Source organism: Diplotaxodon limnothrissa, linkage group LG15 (assembly GCF_057381915.1).
Source record: "Diplotaxodon limnothrissa isolate DT_005_m linkage group LG15, D_limnothrissa_male_GT1.1, whole genome shotgun sequence".
Taxonomy (NCBI): Eukaryota; Metazoa; Chordata; class Actinopteri; order Cichliformes; family Cichlidae; genus Diplotaxodon; species Diplotaxodon limnothrissa.
Window position 1 is genome coordinate 23,216,433 of NC_140610.1, and position 22,531 is coordinate 23,238,963.

A 22,531-nucleotide genomic window follows, 5' to 3' on the forward strand; every position below is an offset into this window, starting at 1 on the left:
GCAGCCAAACATGAAGTGAAAAGCAATTCAAAATAGCAAGTGAAAACAAAGCTCTCCCACAGGACATCAACTTGAAAGTTGACGAGAAGTTTTTTGGCATAAGTAATGAAATAATAATGGAATATCAAATATGGGACATTAATAGTGTAAATAATGCAATGTAAGAACAAAAAATAGCCATTCTGAAGCTTAAAAATCTGAAGCTTCGGTCCATCAGAAAAAAAAGAAAAGAAATGTCTTTAAACCTACCATTTTGCACCAACTTTCACATACAAGGAAATAAAAATCAATAGCAGAGGCAGAGAGACCATTTTATAAACCCACAGCAGCAGAAACTAGAACTGAATCCTGCAAAGCAAGGATTCAAATGCATTATATGAGTGTATTAATGGGAGGTGGACAACTGTGTATAACATAGCAGAAATGTAAGATGAGGTACAAGAATGATGGGTATGAAATCCAACCCACTGAGCCACAAAACCATGAATTTAAACACAATTTGCTCCAAATGTAATGAGTGCACAGGCATGAAGTTGTACTTTAATCATTTCTGCTGTCGACTCTGAATGTGCACACAAATAGAAAGTAGTTCGGGCAACTTTCTTTTTTCTTTTTTTTCAGGAAAGAATAAAGCTTACACTCACAGCTTTGTACACAGAGCTGCAGGTGTCATCATTATTTTGAGCCAAAGTCCACTTTGCTTTTAACCTTTTAGCTATCTGGGGAACACTTGTGCTGAGCATGCAGACCTTGTTTCAGTGCTGACCTGCTTAATGTTTAACAGCATAACCAGTGAGCGTGTTTACCCGCAGCCTGATTCCCATCACAGTTAGCAGTCCGCTTCAACCTCTGCCTAACGTGTTTACATGCAGGCGGTGACTTTCTAAAAATATTCCCGAGATACGCATACGTGACATGTCAGGATTGTGCAGAAAGTCGAATCTTGTTGGAACACATCTGAAATAATAAAAATCCTTTTCTCACGTCTGAAACCAGGCAAATTCAAAAGAAAACAGAAGAATAAGGCATGAGTCAGCAGCGAGGCCAAGAGATTATAAACGTTAGGAATAATTATTTGAAAGTAATGCAGGACCACCGTGAGGGCCACACTGCCTTATATTCCAGGAAATATTGAAGTGTGAGTCAGTGCCTGATTTTCGTGTCTTTCTTTACTTAAATAAAGACATTTTCACCAGAAGCTGAAACAGAAAAAGCAGGCGGAATCCTCAGGCCCAGCTATTTAATATGCATCTACGAAAATTATAATAGAAATGTGCTCAAATTTTTATTATTGTTATTATTACAGTAATAACAACAATGATCTTGACGGATTTAAAAATGCTTTAGAATTCTCATTGGAAAACAGGTGTGTTAGTTACATCCCAGCCTGAGCAGTGGTGAGGTTACTGGTTTTATATTGTTGAACACTGACTCTTAAGTACGAATCCTGGGACGTTCCAGTAGAGAGAAGATGTACTGAGCTGCAGGACCAATTAACTTCTAATGTCATTCTCTTTGCTGCAGTTCAATAAATCAATCATGTGATGAAATACACCCCGCAGCGTTGAGATATTTAAGATAAAATGTCATAAATCACCCAGCTGGTTTGAAAAGACCTCCCACTGTTCTGCCATCTGACTCTCGACCTCCATTATTCTATAAGGTCAAGTCAGCAGACTTATAGCAGTATGATTATGTTAATAATGTTTGAATATGAAATGAAGGGGGGGGGGGGGGGGGGGGGGGGGGGGGGTTAAAAAACACATTACTTATTCACTGAAAGATTTAATGATTAACTGAAAAGCAAGTCAACAGAAAATTAATGAAAAGCTAATCTGAGAATAGAGTAATCCATTAAGTTAAAATGCCAAACAAAAAAGAAGTGTTTGGAGTTTAGGTAAAAGCAACAAAGCTCCAGTACAGATCACAAGTACAGAGCTGAAAATTTCATGTTAATGGCTGTAAACACAAAATCACTCGTAATTTGGAAATGTGGCCCTGAATGTTGTACCAATGTAAAATCTAGTATTTTTTTCTTAATGATATACATTCATCTGTATGTACAATTTCCTCAATGAAGCTGATCTAATGTAAGGTGATATCTAATGATTTTATACTTAATACTATTCATGATTAATTATATTTAATATAAAGCTGACTGTTGAGTAGCAATTTTCATGCGTGTTGAATATAAAATGGTAATCTGTTAATTAACTAGTAACTAAGACAATTAAAGTACACCAGTTCCCTGCAGACTGCAGACATTTGTAGTAACTACTAATCATGTCTTGATGACCATTAAAAAAAGCTAATTCCATTGATTTATGAAAAGTATTTGTGTTTTTCTAAGTATCTGTTTTCAACATTGCTCATAAATGTTTGTCTGCAACTCTCTATCTAATTTAAGTTTTTTAAAAAAAGGTACTCGGACTGAGTCTGATATAATCATTTTGGACAAGACGTTCGAGCTTTGTGAGTTATATATTGTCTGACTTTAATCTTGATACATTTATACAATATGCGCTACACAGTGAGCTACACAGTGAGCTACACAGGTCTGATACTCTCTCACAGGCTTCTGAAAGAAATGTATCTGTGGCCGGAGCTTAGTGAGATCGTTTTTGTAGACTGATTATTCTTGGTGATAAATGTGCTACAAATGGATTGACTGATTTTTCTATTTTTTGCTCTATTTTATACAATTCCAGCAGTTTAAAGAAACAACATAACAAAAAAAACGTATTCATGCATTTTTTGCTTCACCAACGAATACTTGAAGATAATGCTGATAATGAGATACACAGTCTGTAACTTGATAGCAGGACTTCTTTCAGTGCTTTCTAAACACAATCCATAAAAATGTATCATTTCAAGCTGTTTTTACCTGAAACTTGTAACACTGCCTGCTTCAGACAAGGTTATATGTCATTATAGTTACCAGGGTGATCTAGCCAGGTGTCATCTTTGTGACATTGAAAACTCTGACTTTAAGCCTTGCATCTGTTGCTAGCTCATTATTCACAGTAAACCCTTCAGGCAGTTCTACAGGAGAGGAAGGTCTGAGCATCTTTGCTTAGACCGCTGCTCCTACAACCTGGACTCAGATAAGCTGGTGAAAATTGAATAATGGAAGACAAAAAGACTGCTTGGGCAAAACTGCTCTGTAATCACTCGGACCATGCAATCAGCCATGAACTTTTCTTTATACTAAAGTATTCTAGAGTCAAATGTGAGGCCATCTGTTCAACAGCTAAAGCTGGGCTTAAATTGGATCATTGCAAAAGGACGATGATAATAAACACAGCAGCAAATATGCAACTGATGGCTGAAAAAAACAATCAAGGTCCTGCAATGGCCCAGTCGGTCCAGACCTCTGCCCGACTGAAATGCTGTGGCAGGACCTTAAGAGAGGTGAGCAGAAATGAATGCCTGCAAACATCAATGAGGGTAAAACAGTGTCATAAAAAAGAGGCAACATTTCTCTACAAGATTTCTCCTTATAAGACAAATTTGACTGAACTATGAAGGAAAATATCACGGAGTATTCTTTTTACCTTTTAGGATCCCGTGAAAACTTTCTTTGTCATGTGACTGTTTATATATATTTATTAAGGCAAGAAATAGCTGCAGGAACTTTTTCAGTATTTTCATATTGAAATGAAAAGTTATAAGTCAGGATCATCCCTAGATTGTTAAATGCCCTTTAATTCTAATAAAGATATATCAAAATCAAACACGATTAAGACGATTTAAACCATTTGCTTTGACAAGCATGTCAGCATTGTTTGTTTGGTCTATAAAGAAATGGCTTTCACAGTTTGTTGTGGATGGCTGGCCTGGATAGAGCCCTAATTTCCTCCCCATTCAGCACATTTGTGCTGAACTGCAATGCCAACTGCGAGCCAGGCTTCACCGATACTCTTGTAGCCAGATGGGAGCAAATCCCTGCAGTCAGGTCTGGTGCAAAGCAAGAAACAATGGGAGTTGAGGATTAAATTCACACCAATTTAATGTTGCTTTTCCACCTGTCTCTACCGCTGTTGTGCTGTCTTTAATGACTTTATCTTCATGACCGCTTATCAGAAACAACACCAGAGGCGGGGCTGCACTTGAAAATGTCAGCTTTCAAAAACCAAACCCACACACAGCATTTCAAAATTCAGAGCAGATAAAAATGATTAACTCCATCTTCCTCTCTGCAGGAGTGGGTGTACACTCACGGACAGCAGATCCGACAGCAGCAGCACTGCCTGTCTGTCTCCACCACGTTCCCTGCCTCCCAGGTCCTGCTGCTGCCCTGCAACATGGCGGATGGCAAACAGGTCTGAGCACATACACGCATACACTTAGACAGACACACACAGTCGAGGAAGACAGGTGGTGCGTATCTGCTGGCGGGTCATAACCGTATATCATATGGCTGATAAATTAATCTAAATGTTAATTAATCTGAAGGCAAATTTGTCTAAAGATGATTGTTATACACACACACATACTCGCACTAACACACACACACACACACACACACACTCTGCAGGAGCAGATGCTTGACAGTTTTTTGGACAGGTAGCTAGAAATACAGACACACATACACACTCGCTCTTGTCATTACCTGACCACTGGGCACCTTGACGGCGTCCCAGAAGCTCCTGCAGCACAGAACGACCTGACAACCAATAAATCACCTGAGAGAGAGAGAGAGAGCGATGGAGAGAGGCACAGGTGGAAAGGTGAAGCTAGACAGACAAAAAGAAAAGATGAGGAAAATAGAAAGGCAGAGGGACACAGAGGAGAGGAAGTTAAGGGAGAGGTATTGCAGAAGATTAGCTCATTACACCCCACCAACTGTTCAGTCTGCATGGAAAATGCACCTATGTGTAAATGTTCATCTGTGTGTGCGTGTGTATTTGTGTTCATCCCATCTGGATTAATAGAATCTACTGGACACGTGGGCAGGATCAGACATTAAAAACCATGTACAGGTGCTAGGGTGTATGATTCACTCAGTGTTCGTCATTGCTCTTATTATGCATTATTTGATCCATTAGTCATTGAAGCGCAAAAAGCGGGGGGGAAAGGAGAGACAGGAAATTGAAGTAAAAGGAGAGGTAATTAGGGGAGCGACAAGGGGCTAAAACCAGGACGAGAAAGACTAAAGGAGTAAGAGAAGAGAAATGGAGGCTGAAGGAAATGTTGATGTGTGATGATAAAAGAATAAAGAGTAAATACTGATAAAAGAAAAGAGAATGAAGGGAGGAAAAAATGTGGATGTGAAAGGAGAAAAAGGTAAAGAAAAGAAAAAGAACAAACAAATGACCTCGTAGGGCAGCCGTTCATCATATAACACGTTGCTGCAGCACACAGTGTACATCAACAAAAGCCCAGAGCAAAAAGTAAACACAATAAATCAAAATAAATCTTGTCACAGGATTCAAGAGTCTTTGTGCATTTGTTCACTTAATTCCTCACCTGAAGAACAGTCCGCCCCATTTTAGCCTTTATGAGTGAGGCTCAGGCTTCTAGGGGTCTGCATATTTTTATACCTCAGCAGTAAGCTCCCCTGTGGCAGCAGCAGCAGAAGAGGATGTGCTGTCACCAAACGAGACAAAAACTTCAGATACAATAGATGTGCCAGCTGAGGGAATCTGGGGAGAAAGTTGTTGCTCTTCTGGATTGTTAACTGGATGTGACTCTGACAGACAGGAGCGTACTCTCCTGCACGTGTGCTCTTTATGGAGACACTCTCAGTACACTGGGGAGAGGGGTTTGGAGGTAAAGCAAGAGGAAGAGCAAACAAAAAGATCTTTATCAGCAAAACTGATGGAGGAAAGATGGAAAACAATGTTTAAAAAAATGAGGAAAGTGGAGAGAAAGAATGACAGAGGTGAAGGATGTAAGGATAGAGAAAATAGAATGATAGAAATACATAGAGGAAGTTAGGAGAGGAGAATGGGAAAGAAATGAAGGAACAAAGGATATGGGAAGGAAAATATAATAGGGACATCAAAGAAAGGAGAGAAAGAAGGAAGAAAGCAAGGTATAGAAAAGAAAGGAAGATTGGAAGAAAGGAAGAAAGAATAGGGAAGGAAAAGAAAGCCCGTGGGGGCATGAAAAGAAGAAAAGAAAAAGAAAGAAGGAAGGAATTAAGGATAGGAAAAAAGGAAGGAAACAGGTAAAGAAGGCAGGGGAAAGGAATGAAGGAAAAAAGATATGGGCAGGGAGGAAAGTGTAATGTGGCATGGAAGAAAGGAGAGAAAGAAAGAAGGAGGACAGGTGTAGGAAGGAAAGAATAAGAAAAGTGAGGAAGAAACAATAGGAAAAGGAAAGAATGCATGCAGGTAGGTGTAAATGGGACACGCAATGAAGGAAGGACGGTAGGAAGGAAGGAAGCAGTGAATGAAAGGAAGGAATGCTAAATAGTAGGAAGCAAACAAAGAATAAATTTATCGAAATGGTATGGATAAAAGAAAGGGAGAAAGAATTGGGAGGGGAGGGAAGGAAGGAAGGAGGGGAGCTATATGAAGGAAGGAAAAAAAGATGGATGATGTAAAGAAGGAATGAATAACAAACATGCATAAATGGGCGAAATGGAAAGAGGACATTAACAAGGAAATAAATAAGGTAGCTTGGGGAACTAAATAGAAAAGGATGAATGAAGAAAAAGGAATAAAGAACAATGTGGAAAGGAAGGAAGGCTAAATGGCAGGAAAGAAAAAGCAAACAGAAATAAGGAAGGGAACAAAGGAAGCAAAACCAAAATAGGGAAAGGAACAGTTTGAAAGGAGGAATTAAAGGAAGGAAGGAAGAACGGAGGTTTGTGGCTAATGATGAAGACAATTGAACACAAAAAGCGCACAGGCAGGTGTTTAAAGCTGGAGTCCTTGAGACTTAAATTAAAGGACTGAAACCACACACACACACACACACACACACACACACCAGTCACTGTGTATGTTTTGTTTGTGTTTTTTAGCTGAGCCACTAAAGCGGATCTCTTTCATGCAACTTTTAAACTTTTGTACCGAGACACACACACGCACACACAGTGTTGTTACATGTCCCACTTGAGAGTGTGCATACGTATGTGTGCGTGCGTGTTTGTGTGTCAGAAGGCAGGAAGTAGAGGGATGATAGCTAATTAGAACGGCGATCCACCAGAGAAACAGCCCAGAGCTGACTGGTAGAGAGACTCAGACCCAGAGAGAGAGAGAGAGGAGAAAATGCAGAGAGGTTAAATTGAGGCTAGAGAAATGTGGGCGCGGTGATGGGACGAAAGACACAGAGGAAGACAGCAAAACGGGGAGTGAGAGTGAGTGGTGAAGACGGAAATAAACAGACCGTGACAGACAGAGAAGGAGAGAGAGGCAGGGTGAGAGAGGTAAAGAGAAGGTGAGAGTAGACCGTTCAGTATGAGAGGGAAAAATTACGTTTGACCTGAGGAGCTGAGAGAATGTAGCCACTTAGATTCGCACTTACAAACACTTTGATTAACATGCGCTGAGTGCCATCTCGTCACTCACAAACCCAGTAGAATAAGCATCCAGTCACATACACTTCCACTAACCTCAGTTTTAGTGACAAACACCTCCTATAGCATACAATTACAACCACAGGCAGTTGCACCACAGATTTTATTTCCTTGCAGATGCACACACATCTGTAGAAGCCCAGCATGCAAGAAGCCTATAAAATTCCTCTTCATACAGTATGGCTATGCAGCCACTGTACTGCAAGGCCACCAGTGCTTCATTGCGAATAGACCAGAAAATAGTATAATAAAACAAGCATTACTCACCCACGCATGACTGCAGGGACGTGTAGGAACACTCACACCAATCAGGAGGGTCAGGGGCATGGATCGGGCCAGTGGTGGAATGTAACTTTGTCCATTTACTCAAGTACAGTTTTAATGTACTTGTACTTCAAGTTTTTATATGTTTTGTTACTTTCTTATTATTTTGCATATTAGAAAAGACATCTTTACTAATATAGCTACCTAATAGTATTAAAAGATTTTTTTGTTAAAAAAAACTTTATTTGTGATGGTTAAACATTCGCTCCGTGAAAGAGGCTATTAGAAGGAGCAGTTTTACCATTTTGCTAAGCACTTTTTCAACTTGAAAAAAGTTTAAACCTTGGAGGAGTGCCATTTTTCATGTAACACCATCTGCATGGCGTATTGCTGCACATGAGCATCAAAATCAAGCCAGATTTTTTTTCTACACTGTGTTTATTTATTATCACATACACTTTATGGTTAAACGTACTGTGTTCCACCTCTTCATCTTTGAATTCAGGTGTTCTTTCAGTCCCATTTCCACAGATGTATAAAATCAAGCATCTAGCCATGATGTCTGCTTTTACAAGCATTTTTGAGAGAATGGGTCGCTCTAAAGAGCTCACTGAAAAACAACAGAGGTGTCTCAGCACAAAAATGGTGCACCCGGAGCTTCGTGGCATTAGTTCCCATGGCTGAGCAGCTCCTGTAGGTGTAATGTGGAGATGGCTCAGTACTTTTGTACACAATACATAATGAATTGTTCTTTCATGCAGATCCCTGTCCCTTGTTCTTGACACATTCTGTGCCCCCAATTTACTTTTAAGTGAAAGTTCCAAATGAGGATAACTTTGATCTATTTTCAAGGTGCACATATTAGTGAAAGTAAATCTAAACACCATCAAGCTTTCTAATGTATAGAAAACATTATCGTGAGACCAGTGCATTTAAGTGTCTGACCTTCATGAAGGTCAGATCTGCTCTTACGTTAGACTGAAAACTGAAACTTCATTATTATTGTGTTAAAAATAGAAACTCTGCAGTAGGACCTCAGAAGGCAGTGCACTTTTTTCCTTTGCATGTGCACATTTATTATTGATGGCAGACTTAGTTGTCCTCGACATGAGGGTGTGCTGCATAGGTTTCTGGAGGGATGTTCTTCCATTCTTCAGAAACTTCTTTTTTTTCCAGCTCTTATTTGCTGGAGGTGCTGTGTTGCTCTATTTTTATCTTTAAAACCCCAAAAGATGTTCTGTTGATTTCAAGCCAGGCAGCATCCTGGGATGTCAAAGTTCTTCAGAAATTCCTGTGTGAAATATACATTTTTATTCTTTAACATTTGAGTGATTTTGCATGGAGTGTGTTTCTTTTGTATACTTAGACTTCCTGTCACACACTTCCACTCGCATATTTTACAGATTACTTAAAATCTCAGCTTTTTCTGATTTCAGTTTTCCACAGAAGCATATCGGCTTGTGTTAACCAGATATAAATCACAGCTTGTGGTTTTTCTTGAACAGTAGGTTAGTAGCACAACTTGTCACAAGGTAAAAATAGGCAAAAACATTGAAAGAAAGTTGGTCTTTCTGTCACGTCCTTAGGATGTTTCTCTATCACAAATCTGTTTTCTTCCTCTGAGGCACCAGACTGTTTTTTCCTGGAACTCATTTCTGTTCCTGGTGCCATGTCTGTTGGATTAGAACGACAACTTGCAGTCAAATCGAAAAATCACAGCACTAAAGAGATGGAGTCGCAGATGTTCAGAGTGAGAAGGAGCAGCAACCTTAATATTGTCAGAAAAAAGCGAATGGGCCTCATGCTGGAAACCAGATTTATTTTTGAATAGAGTACATGAGTCAGAAAATGGTTGGTGTTCACCTCTCTTTTAAAGGTTTGAGTTGTCAAACCTGCCAACATGTCCTCTATTCACCAAGAGGGAAAAAACACAGACACACAAAAACAAACTAAAAGCCATTTGTTTGATGAATTCACCTGAGATTTAAATGATAAGAAAGTGCAGTGGTGCACTTTAGATGTTCAGATATATTTCCTGCAAATCCATCATTGAGGCTCATCAGTGATCAGCCCCAGATTCATTCTGCAGTACATCGACAAGCCCAAACATCCAGCCTGAGTCATAAAGAACTATTTTCAGCCACAAGAAAAACAAGGAGTTCTCCAACAGATGGTTTAGCCCCCACAGAGCGCTGATCTTATCATCATGGAGCCGGTCTGCGTTTTCACAAAGAGACAGTGAGACAGCCTGAATTCACAGAAGATCTGTGGCATGTCCTCCAAGATGCTCAAAACAAAACCACCTGCCAAGCAGGTGTGCCTGCAGATTTATTATTTCAGTGTTGCTTCCTGTTTGCTGTGAATCTTTGAAAGCATCCTTATCCTTTTCTATTTAGAGCCAAAAACTTTTTTCAAGGTGTTTTATAGCTGATTAGATGCAGAAGTAACACTTGACTGTATTACTTTTACAGCTGCTGTATTCAGCCTCCGGTGGACTCTAATGAGACAAGTTCAGCATACTCCCTGTGCAGATTCTTGCATTTTGCACTTTGTTATCTCGCTCTTGTTCTTTTGTGCAATAAAATATAATAAAAATGAAGCTTTATAGTTAAACTTTCTAGCTGGTGACTTTGCTCTCACGCTCTCGTACAAATACGATAATTTCCATTTCCACCCTTATGACACAGTGGCTACATCCACCTTTAATGTACAGTCTCTTACCAGGGTATTTTGATACCTGTAGATTCCTGGAGAAAGGTGATTTCATTTCAGCCTGTGTTGTTCACCAGGTTGTAAAAGACTCCCATCTCCCTTGAGTCATCCTGAAAGGCAACAAAAGGCTTATGAACTTTAATGTGCAGTACTTAAAAGAGAGACAGTGATGTGTAGAGAAAGACCAACGCAACATGTTACTCTCTATAGTCTGCTGGAGCCGACACTAATGAGTTGAATACTAATTAATTTACTTTTAATTATCCCACCGTCTTTTTTTTTCAATTAAAAATCTCGGCGGCCCGTCGCTGTACTCTGATGGGCATGTCATCTTGACAATGCCGCAGCAGACCCACAATGCACTTCTACAGAACAAAGCTGATTTGTGTGTGTGTGAGTCTGTGTGACTGTGTGTGTGTGTCTTTACAATGCCTCATGAGATCAAGATACATGACAGTGATATGCTTCAGAGGCTCAGCAAATACAACATGGCCGCTCCGAGCCAACGTAAGCATAAAAACACTGATACAAGGAGATAACCACACAAACGTGCAAATTATGAAACACAAAGATACAGATATCACACAAATGGCACACACACACAAATAGTTTCTATTTTTCCCTCGTTTTGTCTCTCTTCTTTTATCTTTTATTCTGTTTTTCTTTGTCTGTCTCAGATGGCTGGGTTTCAGACCCACTGCTAGATAAAAGCCTCTTTTCATGTCTGATCATATCTACTGCTTTGTTTCACAGCTAAAGAATCCAGCTATGAATAATACACACACACACACACACACACACACACACACACACACACACACACACACACAGTGTCTATCTGGTCAAAGAGCCACTGGATTGTTGAAAAAGTCAGGAGACTTCTCCATCTAGTGGTGACTGTGGGGAATCACATGCTGTCCATTGTAAACTGAAAGCGGTCAGAATTTATGATTACCTTTTAATCAATAAATGTAGAGAGTATAATTAGATGTGGAAGTACAACCATAAATATGTTTTTATTACCAGGTGGCTTCAAGTAAAGTTGGTGGAGTCATGTGAAAAATGTTAGTCACTTTGCATCTGTAGAAAATGATTTTAATGAATATTAAAGGTGAGAATAATTTCGCTCCTGACAAAAACACAGCTTTTAACATTAGTCTGAATGATTCCAATCAAACAATACAAACAATTATTGAAGTATTATTTGAGTAAAAAGGGAACAAATATCATCAGTGAAAGCAGTTGTAAGCTATTGAGCTGGCACATTTAATAACTCCACCAGGGAGCCTGAATCAGTGTTTGATTTGTTTTTATTATTAGGATTACTTAAATTACTTTCTTTTTTCATGAACATTTTAACAGCAGTTGAGCTTGACACAACTTAGAAGTGATTTTTGGAAGAATATTTTACCATTGTAAGATCCTAATCACTTATATGGACATGGGTCATAGACAGGCTGGAGCCCAACTCAGCTATAGGAGTGTGAGAGGCTGAGTACACCCAAGAGCACAGCCATGCACACCTAAGGCCAGTTTAGAATCACCAATTAGCCCGAGTCATGAGTCCCACTAAAACCCACTGTTCAGAAGGGTTAAAGAAATCTGAGCTGGCAGCAATCACTTCAGAGTGTCGGGTCAGGACACTTGCAAATGTTCAGATGTGAGAGGAACAAACAGGCAGAGTCCAGGAATAAAGTTGTCATTCTTTGTATTTTCAATTGAGAATGTGCCCGCAGCTGGGCGAGATAGAGTGTGTGTGTATGTGTGTGTATGTGTGGTTTCTGCAGACAAAGCATAATAATACAATCAATTAGGAATCAGATTACATAATAAACATAAAGATACAACTGAGGTGTACTCAAGTACAGTATATAGCTAAATAAGCTGACATTATACTTCAGCCTGGTTACATAAACTTAAAGTCAGACATTATGCATTAACACACCGCATACAACTATGCACTGAAGGCAACTGTACATTGGTTTATCATCTGTTACACGGAGCACAGAATCAACAACACGATAACAACGAATCTCTCTCCTAGAAGCTAATTAGTAAACAAATCTGTTATGCTAGCGAACTACCACTTGTACATAATGTCACATAAACAGAAGCAGAAACTGCTGGTAAGTCATCAAATACACTCATGGCTGAACACCAACACAACTGAGTGAAGTAAAACATTAACTTACGGTCTTATGAACGCACACACTGTCCGTTGTTTGGCTGCCGTTTGTCTCTGAACTAAAGTTGCGGACATGCACCCCGATGGTGCATTCAGGGGGCATAGGAAATCCCATACACAACCCTAACCCTTTTGTACAGCCGCCCCCAAATTTGATGTACAAATTTGACCTTGATGGAATGTCCTCTGCACCTAAGCAGAATCCCGGGGTAGAACAGGCAACCTGATGAGCCGGGCCACCGGGCGAGTGTAAGTTCGGTCCTTTACTCGAACGACTGCAGCTCTGACACGATCATCGGCCCCCGGTAGGATAGTTTTCACAGTTCCTACTTGCCAGAGCGCTCGTGGGGTCTGCTGATCAACAATGAGAACCACAGATCCAACTGCAATGTTGTCTGTGTCCTTGTGCCATTTCTGCCGTGGTTGCAAGGTGGGCATAAAATGCCGTATGAAGTGCTTCCAGAATTGGTCAGCCAGGACTTGAGTGTGTCTCCATCTCTTACGACTGAGCAGCTCGGATTCTGGATAGAACACTTGGGGTAGAGAGCAATCTGGCCGCCCCATCAACAAAGAGTAGGGCGTGATGGGATCTGGGTCTGCGATGTCTGAAGAAACATAACCCAAAGGCCTGGAGTTGAGTATACTCTCCACCTCAAGCAGGACAGTCCTCAGCACTTCCTCTGACACTATCTGCGCTCCCAACGTGGTGCGCAGAGCGGTTTTCACAGATCGCACCTCTCTCTCCCAAGACCCTCCAAAGTGTGGAGCACTAGGGGGATTGAAACAGAATCGGATCTGTTCTGCTGCCAGTTGCTGTCTAAGATCTGGCGTTAGGGCGATGAATGCTTCTTGTAGTTCCTTACTTGCACCTCGAAAGTTAGTACCCTGGTCCGAACGGAGTTCAAACGGCTTCCCTCTACGGGCTATGAACCGTCTGAGTGACATCAAGAAGGAGTCAACATCCATGTTTACCAGCAGATCCAGGTGAACTGCTCGAGTAGTAAGACACTTGAAAAGGATGCCCCACCTCTTTTCTGTGCGCCGACCCACTTTAATGAGCATAGGGCCGAAGCAGTCCATTCCAGTCGAATAGAAAGCAGGTCGGAAGAGCCTCAAACTTGAGGGCGGCAAATCTGCCATTTTCGGGACCTCTGGTTGACCTCTCCACTTCTTGCATTCGGGACAGTAATGCTGATGTCTTCTGACTGCTTCTCTCCCCCTTAAGATCCAGTATTTCCGGCGCAACTCAGCGAAAACACGTTCAGCTCCCGGGTGGTTGAGCTTATTGTCACATCGCTGGATTAGAAGCTTCGTAACTGGGTGAGCAGGCTCTAGAAGTACAGGGTGTAGTACCTCAGGGCTCAGGCCTTCGCATCTGCGGAGTCGACCTCCAACTCTAATCAAGTCAGAAGCCTTGTCATACTCAGGAGTGAGGGTAATTAGCCTGCTACTGGATGGAATCAGCTTCTCTGATTTAAGTAATGTGAATTCTCTCGGGAAGCTCTCCATCTGAGAATGTCTAAGCAGGGCCAGCTCTGCCCTTTTAAAGTCATCAGCATCAGGGTGACTGGTGTCATTAGCCGCCCCGTGCATCACTCGAGCAGTGGCTTTCAGGAGTTCCTCATATGTGCTGAACTGTTTGATGTCAGGTATCGCTGGACTAGCGGATCCAGTAAGCAGACCACAGAACACTGGCTTCTTCAGCTCCTCCACTTCCTCCTTAGCTTCTCCCACCGGTGCTTGTGGCCAAAGGCTGGGTGGCAGCTGAAGAAATGGTGGCCCCCGGCTCCAGCGATTTGCACCAGCAAGCTGAGCCACAGTTTTCCCTCTTGTGATATCGTCTGCTGGATTGGTTCCTGAGTCCACGTACCGCCAAGATGCTGCAGCGGAGAGTTCTTGTACCTCTGCAACTCTGGTTCCCACAAAGACTTTATATCTGCATGAATCTGAATGGAGCCAGTTAAGCACTGTAGTCGAGTCTGTCCAGAACACCACATCTTGGATGTCAAGGGTCAGTTCTTTCTTCAGAACAGAAGCCAGCTGTGCTCCTGTAAGGGCTCCACACAACTCTAGCCTTGGAATTGAGAGTTGCTTCTTGGGTGCAACTCTCGACCTCGCAGCCAAGAAAGCCACCTGGACCTTTTCTTCTCCTTGGTCGGTGCGTAGATATGCCACAGACCCATAGGCACGCTCAGAGGCATCACAGAACACATGAAGGCTCCGATGGCTGTGACTACAATCCGAGCGTGAGTCAGTGTAGCATCTCGGCAGCGTTATCTGTGAGAGCTGGCTGAGTTCACTTTCCCACAAACGCCAGGCGTGGAGCAGATTCTCAGGTAAGTGAGGATCATCCCATCCTCTTTTCTTGTCCCAGAGGTGTTGCACGATGACCTTTGCCCTGGTTGTATATGGAATAAGAAACCCGAGAGGATCATACTGCTGGGCGAGCAGCCGATAAATGTTGCGCATTGTTGGCTCTGAACTGACACTCTGCTGATGCTTGTACCGGAGTGCATCAGTCTTACAGTGCCATACGAGTCCTAGAGTGCGCTCTTGCGGATCGGCTGACTCCTGGGAGAGCCAGAGAACGCTACCCTCTGACTGGGATTCAACTGGTAGGTGGCTGATGACCGTGTGGACATTGCTAGCCCATTGTCGTAGTTCAAATCCACCCTCCAAGAGGAGAGACTGCAGGCGATCCACCAACTCCTTGGCTTGGCCTTCTGATGGGAGGCTCTGCAAACAGTTGTCAACATAGAAATTACGTTCTATGGACAGACGAGCATCCTCTCCTGGCTCAGTGTGTTTCTGGACATGATCTTGAAGTGCAAAGGTGGCGCAGCACGGACTGCATGTAGTCCCAAAGGGAAGCACCTGCCATTGGTAGATGGTGGGTTTTTCGTCTACCTTCATGTCTCGCCACAGGAAACAGAGAAAGGGTTTGTCCTCATCTAGCAGACGGACCTGATGGAACATCCCTTTTATGTCACTGCTGAAGGCGACTGGGTGTTCCCTGAACCTGAGAAGGACTCCCAACAGGCTAGCTCCCAGTGTAGGCCCTGGAAGAAGGCAGTCGTTCAGGCTCTGACCCTTGTAGGTGAAGGAACAGTTGAACACTATCCTGTCCTTCCCGTTGTGGTGCACCATGTGATGGGGGATAAACCACGAACAGTTACTCACTGCGGCCTCTTCCGGTGCAACAGCTGTGACGAAGCCAGCCTGCAGCAGTTTTTGGATTTCCCGAGAGTAGGCAGCTGCCTTCTGTGGTTCTCTGGCAAGTCGTTTCTCTGTACCACGAAGCTGGGCCAAAACTGCCTCTGGTGTAGCACGAAGAGGGGGAAGATTCTTCTTCCACAGTAGTGGGGTGGCGTAGCGATTTACTCCATCAATTGTTACTCGCATTGTCCTTTCCTCAAGTCTCTGAATGGCCTCAGCGTCTTGTCGGGACCTAGTAATGAGCCGCTCACTCCGGTATGGCAAGGTATCCATCTTCCAGAGTCTCTCCACATGGCTGAAGAGCTCAGCTTCTGGTGAGGCCCCAGAGGTGAAGAGACACTGCTGTGGGGTTAGCCGCTGACGTAGGAATCTCGATGGACCCTGTAAAGTCCATCCAAGTCGGGTGTGCACAGCTGCAGGTCCACCTGGAGGACCTAGACGTACTGGCTCCACAGGAGTGAGAAGATGTGGATTATCTGACCCAATAAGCAGAAGGGGCTGTACCTCCTTTATGTCTGGCAGTGGCAGGTGCTTAAGGTGACGGTACCGCTCCTGTAATGCTTTTATCGGGTAACTATGGCGTGCTAGGCCAAGTTCCTTTGCTGTGAAGGCTCGGTGGATCTGGAAGGACTTGTTCGGCTGTGAGGCAGGAGAAATGGAGAATGACACAGCAGCACCATGGATGGTACAGCTATCTTGACGGACAGTGCGGAGTGCTAGGTCCTCAGCTTCCCCGTGCAGCCCCAAGCAATCAGCCGCTTCGTGCAGAAGTATGGTACGCTCTGATCCATCATCCAGTATAGCATAGGTTTCAACCATCTTTGTACTGCTCCTAATGATGACACGACTTAGCTTGAGTAACACCTGACTGCTATTGGTTTGCCGGTCTACGTACAGTGTCTCAGAGGTGGAACTTACTAAGCATGTGCTTTCCTCTGGTGCACTGGTTGAATCAGAGGCTGTAGCATCTGGGCTGATATTGACATCATGAAGAACTTCAAGATGTCGGCGCCCACATGGTTTACACTTGGCTTTGAGGTTACACTTAGCTGCTTGATGATCACGGGCGCATCGCCAGCACCTCTTATTCACCTTGATCCACTCTGTCTTCTGCTCCTTCGACAAGAGTTTGAAGTTACTGCACTGATTCAGGTAATGCTGCACTGTATTACAGAATGGACAGTACTTCTTGGGCCTTTCTTGTGCCGCTGACATGTCACCTTCCATCTTTCTCCTGGGCTCACTACCATGGAGAATGGTGGCAACCTTCTGAAACTTATGCTCAGGACGTCTTTCCTTTCGTGAAACTTGCCTCTCCCTGTCAGAGTGGCCGCAATATTGGTCTCCAATTACCTGGACACGCACCTCATACTCAAGCCATTCAGCAAGATGAAGCAGTGTTGGTATAGGAGTGTTGATGGGATTGACAAATCTCTGGAAATTTGCTCTTAGGTCATAAGGTAGCTTAGCTAAGAGGCGAGATACGTGTGAGCCACACCTCAACTCTGTCCGACCTTGTTCTCCCAACTGGTGTAACATACCGACTAGCGCACGGACTTGTAGTGCAAAAGACTTGAAGGCTCTGATGTCACCACTCCTAATGTTGGGTCCATCCATCAGTTTGGTAATCCTTTTTAAGGCCAGATGTTGAGGTTGCCCATACATTTCTGTAAGTGCTCTCATGGTGTCAGCAAATGGGAATGGACTGTTACTGTATGAGTCAGCTACAAGTAGTGCATCTTCACACTTAAGGTGATCTGTCAAGATTTGGAACTTGAAGTGTTCAGGAGCATCAAGTGGAAGTATGTTATCTAGAGCTAGCTTTAATCTTGCAAACTCACGTGGGTCCTCGTGCACAAGGTCGGGGATCGTTGGTTGAGGTCCACGATAAGTCTCTATCGGTTGGGCTCTGCTGAGAGAGAGTGGTGTCTGAGGGCACCCACCTGGTTGCAGGCGATCGGTTGGACACTGTCGGCGGTCATCTGGATAGTTACCACAGCGCCTGTACGGATAACTCGAATCCTGATACCCATATCCATAAGGAGAACGATAGTGACTGTCAGGGCAGCTTGGGTGACCAGGGGTAGGATGCCTGTCATCTTGTCTGTAGTATGGATCATCTTCATAGCAGGCCCCTAGCCTTGGCAATCTAGGAGGAGTGGCAGGCTGACTGCAGTTCCTGTGGCGACGAGCATACACCTCGTCAACCCTTCTTTGGCCTGCATGATACGGTGATCGTCCCCTTGCTGCTGACGCTGGAAGTGGAGAGGGCCTCTCACCTGGTGTCATTGGTGAAAGAAAATCTTGAGATTCAGGGCATGAGTCGACTGAAGGTGATGGTGACTGTGCGCTGCGCTCCCTGTCAAGATCTGCGTCATTTAGACTGTGGGTGAGCTCCTCAATCAGGCCATGCTGGCTGTCCTTTGGATGTTGAGACTCATCCCCAAATGGCACCTGTGGAGCACTTTCAGGCTGATGTGGGCTCTTCTGACCTTTGATTGGCACCAGCTTACTAGTGTGGGCAGGTGTGGTTGACGTCCCATCCTCAGACCGTGATGTGGCATGCTGTGGAGCTAGTACAGGTGAGCTAGAGATCAATTCTGTCAGGCGTTGCACATCTAGTCGGAGTTGATTGTGTTCCTCTTTCATATGATGAATATATTGGAGAATTTCAGGATGAGTAGAATGCTTGCCCTGATCATCATGTGAGAGTCGGTTCTTAGTGAGGTCATCCACTTCATAGTTCTGGAGGTATGATGGCAGCTTGCTATGTCTGTGCGGACGGTCAGACTCTCTGTATGGGTATCGGCCTTCCATTCTGAACATATAAGGCTGAAGCAGTTGCTCACCTCCGGCTCGAAGGACCAAATGTTCAGAAGGGTTAAAGAAATCTGAGCTGGCAGCAATCACTTCAGAGTGTCGGGTCAGGACACTTGCAAATGTTCAGATGTGAGAGGAACAAACAGGCAGAGTCCAGGAATAAAGTTGTCATTCTTTGTATTTTCAATTGAGAATGTGCCCGCAGCTGGGCGAGATAGAGTGTGTGTGTATGTGTGTGTATGTGTGGTTTCTGCAGACAAAGCATAATAATACAATCAATTAGGAATCAGATTACATAATAAACATAAAGATACAACTGAGGTGTACTCAAGTACAGTATATAGCTAAATAAGCTGACATTATACTTCAGCCTGGTTACATAAACTTAAAGTCAGACATTATGCATTAACACACCGCATACAACTATGCACTGAAGGCAACTGTACATTGGTTTATCATCTGTTACACGGAGCACAGAATCAACAACACGATAACAACGAATCTCTCTCCTAGAAGCTAATTAGTAAACAAATCTGTTATGCTAGCGAACTACCACTTGTACATAATGTCACATAAACAGAAGCAGAAACTGCTGGTAAGTCATCAAATACACTCATGGCTGAACACCAACACAACTGAGTGAAGTAAAACATTAACTTACGGTCTTATGAACGCACACACTGTCCGTTGTTTGGCTGCCGTTTGTCTCTGAACTAAAGTTGCGGACATGCACCCCGATGGTGCATTCAGGGGGCATAGGAAATCCCATACACAACCCTAACCCTTTTGTACACCCACACATCCACAGGGAGAACATGGCCCAGCTGGATGGAGGATATATATAAATCAGTGAAAACTTGCACTTTTCATACTTGTAAAATCTGCATACACATGCACTTCTAAAAGTAAAGATTTGATCACCAATAACAGCGTTCAGGATTCAGTGAAGCGTGCTTCTCCGACGGGTCCTCTGATGAGAATTGTGGTGCTAACCTCTGTTTGGTGGTCATCGTGCGGCGTGCGGTTCCTGGGGATTTCTGCTGAAGCATCCTGTTTTTTTTTCTTAGATGTTATGTTGGTGTATTGTTAGATTCGGTGGCGGCTGTATAGCCTGCATATTCCATGCTTTCTAAATTACTTCAGTGACTTGAGCGAGGCCTGCCATTCAGTGCCGTGTGTGCAGGTGTAACCCCTAAAAAACGTTTTCTTTTCATTTTCTTTTTTATGCGAAAGAGTGTGACATCAGCTCTGTCATTGTCAGATTCGTGTTTCTCAGCATATTTCTCTGCGGTCATACAGTAATACACCTGCTCAGCAGAGCATGACTGAAGACCTTTTCACAGCTGCTGCAGGTTTCTGCATTCATTAGATCCTCCGAGCAGCTCTTGACTGCAGTACAGCAGCTGGATCAATAGTGAGCAAAAAAAAAAATGAAGCACAGCAACAACAACAAAAAATTAATTTTTGGACTCCTTATTTGTGGTATGTTTTCCACACTAACCAGTAAATGTTTTGTTTTCTAATTTACATGAGATGATAAAGTAGTTAAGATTTTAAACGTTTGTTTTTAACTTTTTAAATGTTTTTTTTCTTCATTTTTCCTGCAGCGGTGGCAGAAGTCAGGGACTCACTTGGAGCACCTCGTCTCCCGGTTCTGCCTGGACTCGGAGATGGCTCTGGACGGGATGGACGATTCCCGAATGTTGGTGATCAGCCCCTGTGAACTGAGCGCATACACGCAAAGATGGGAAGTCCCCTTCTCCTGACCCCTGACCATGTGACCTTTACTCCCTCTTAAAAAATGTGCCCTGTCACACTCATCCCTCAACTCAAAGAGAGAATGCTGCTCACACACTGACCATGCATGAGCAATCATGTCACAGTGCTGCATCGAGGATATCTGAATAGAAAGCTGATGAAGACTTTTTTATGGGTCTTTGTAGCATGAAAAGAAATGCAGACCTTTCAGGTATAAAGACCTGATTTATTTATGAGCTGCACTGGTTTGAAATAATGTTGCTCCAAGAGAAGCCGGAAAATTGTGTGGTTTGGAGATTCAAGTGTCTGTATTGGAGAGTGAAAACCAAGTGCACCTTAAAACCCAGAACTTTCAAATAGCTGAGATGGACAAAAAAAACAAACAAAAAATAACAATCATAGAATGTTTCCTGTGTCTTTTGCAATCTGCTTTTAAAGGATGTTTAATAAGCTGGAAATTAAAACCAAGCACAGCTCGAGGTTTTATTTCAGTTGGTCAAATACCTGTCACTGTCTTTACTGCAGCATCCCAGTCGGTTTCTTACTGGGATCTAACCAGAAACTCACCAAAGTAAAGCCCCAGTAAACTGCACAAAATGTGAAATCTTTAGTCTGTCACACCAAGCGGGATGCAATCATCTCCAGTCTGGAATATATCCTAAGGTTTTTGTTTGTTTGTTTGTTTGTTTGTTTTGTTGCTTGGCTTAAGCTTTCATTTACTGCTTTGGGAATAGTCTCAGTTATTGAGGTTCTCGATTATGAGAACACTTTATGTACAAGTAACCCCTGTGATCCTAAAGCTCTGGCTCCACCCTGCTCTAAATGCTCCGTTTCATACCATTTTTTTCAACGGTAGGCTCTTTGTGATGTCAGTGAGAGAGGATATTCCTAAAGTGAGCACAAAAGCCCCACCCATCTTCTGTTCAAACCTTCTGTTTGCAAGGGGCAGCCAATCAGAAGAAAGTAAGCTTACAACAGCAGCTCCTAGTTTTTGTGGCATATGCCCCATTTTAGAAGCGCAACACTCTCGAGAGTTTAAAAAAAAACGAGGATGAACGATAACAAAGGATCTTTGTGTGAGGTACAACTCCTCTAATGTTGACCTTTAAAGGTCAGTGCAGCAGCATCAGCTAACTATTTTTGTATACTCTGCCTAGTAAAAGCAAACCCAGTTTCACTTCATATTTTTCACCAGGTTGACAGTGTCCCACCTGCAGTGGCTCTGTGCCCCACCTACAGGACCTGCCCCACACTTTAAGAAACATAGGCTTAAAGGGTGGGTGGCCTTAAAGGAACGGGAACTAAAATGGCCTGTTTCAGAGAGGATGAACTTAGGAGCTGTACCAAGTATGAGATAAAGAAAGATTATTTTGAACTATGAATGATGCAAAGCCACCTTAAATGACTAGAATTGCTCAGTGCTCAGAGTAGAAAAGCGCTATTTAAATATGCCAAAACATTTACCATTTACCAAATAAAAATTAAGAAATGGGAAAAGGAATGCTGACTTTTAGAAAGCTTTGCACCTAAACACAGTCTAGATCTAGAGTAGTTTCTGTACGCCAACCAAGGCTGCCTACTCTGGGACTGCTAGAATTCCCATATTGTTAGTGTTATAGGGTTTGCACGGTGGATGGAGCATTTTAATGGGTTCTTTAAATGACTATAACTTCCCCATTGAAACTTGGCCTCATGCAGCTCTCTTGGCCATGTGAATAGCTTTGATTGCAGAAATATGAGGAAGAGGATGAAAAGGAAAGAAATAAACAATGAGGGGAGTCACATTAGGTAACACAAAACCTGAAATTTAGAGCACGCCCTGGCTTAACTACAGGATGTAGCATGAAAGCAGACAGGACAGAGCTACAGGTGCAAATATGGACAAACAGTCACAGTGGAAAAAAATATGTAAGAGGAAGAACAGCATGAATGCAGCACATGTCAGAATATCTACATGCTGGTAAATCAAATCAGCAAATTTCTGATTCCTGTTGCCCAAATGAAGCAGCTGCTTCACACAGCTGCTGTGCATGTGAGACTTTTTATAC

The 22,531-nt window shown here is 42.9% G+C and overlaps 1 protein-coding gene across 1 annotated transcript in view; it reads left to right on the top strand.

The window, feature by feature from the left end:
- The window catches only part of LOC146617540 (polypeptide N-acetylgalactosaminyltransferase 14-like), a 243,147-nt gene extending 222,656 nt beyond the window's left edge, over positions 1 to 20,491 (top strand). Inside the window, exons 16-17 of the mRNA XM_085373147.1 lie at positions 4,203 to 4,322; positions 20,333 to 20,491. Coding sequence (XP_085229273.1) covers positions 4,203 to 4,322; positions 20,333 to 20,491 — 279 coding nt within the window. The remainder of the gene's footprint in view (positions 1 to 4,202; positions 4,323 to 20,332) is intronic.
- Positions 20,492 to 22,531: the final 2,040 nt, after the last annotated feature.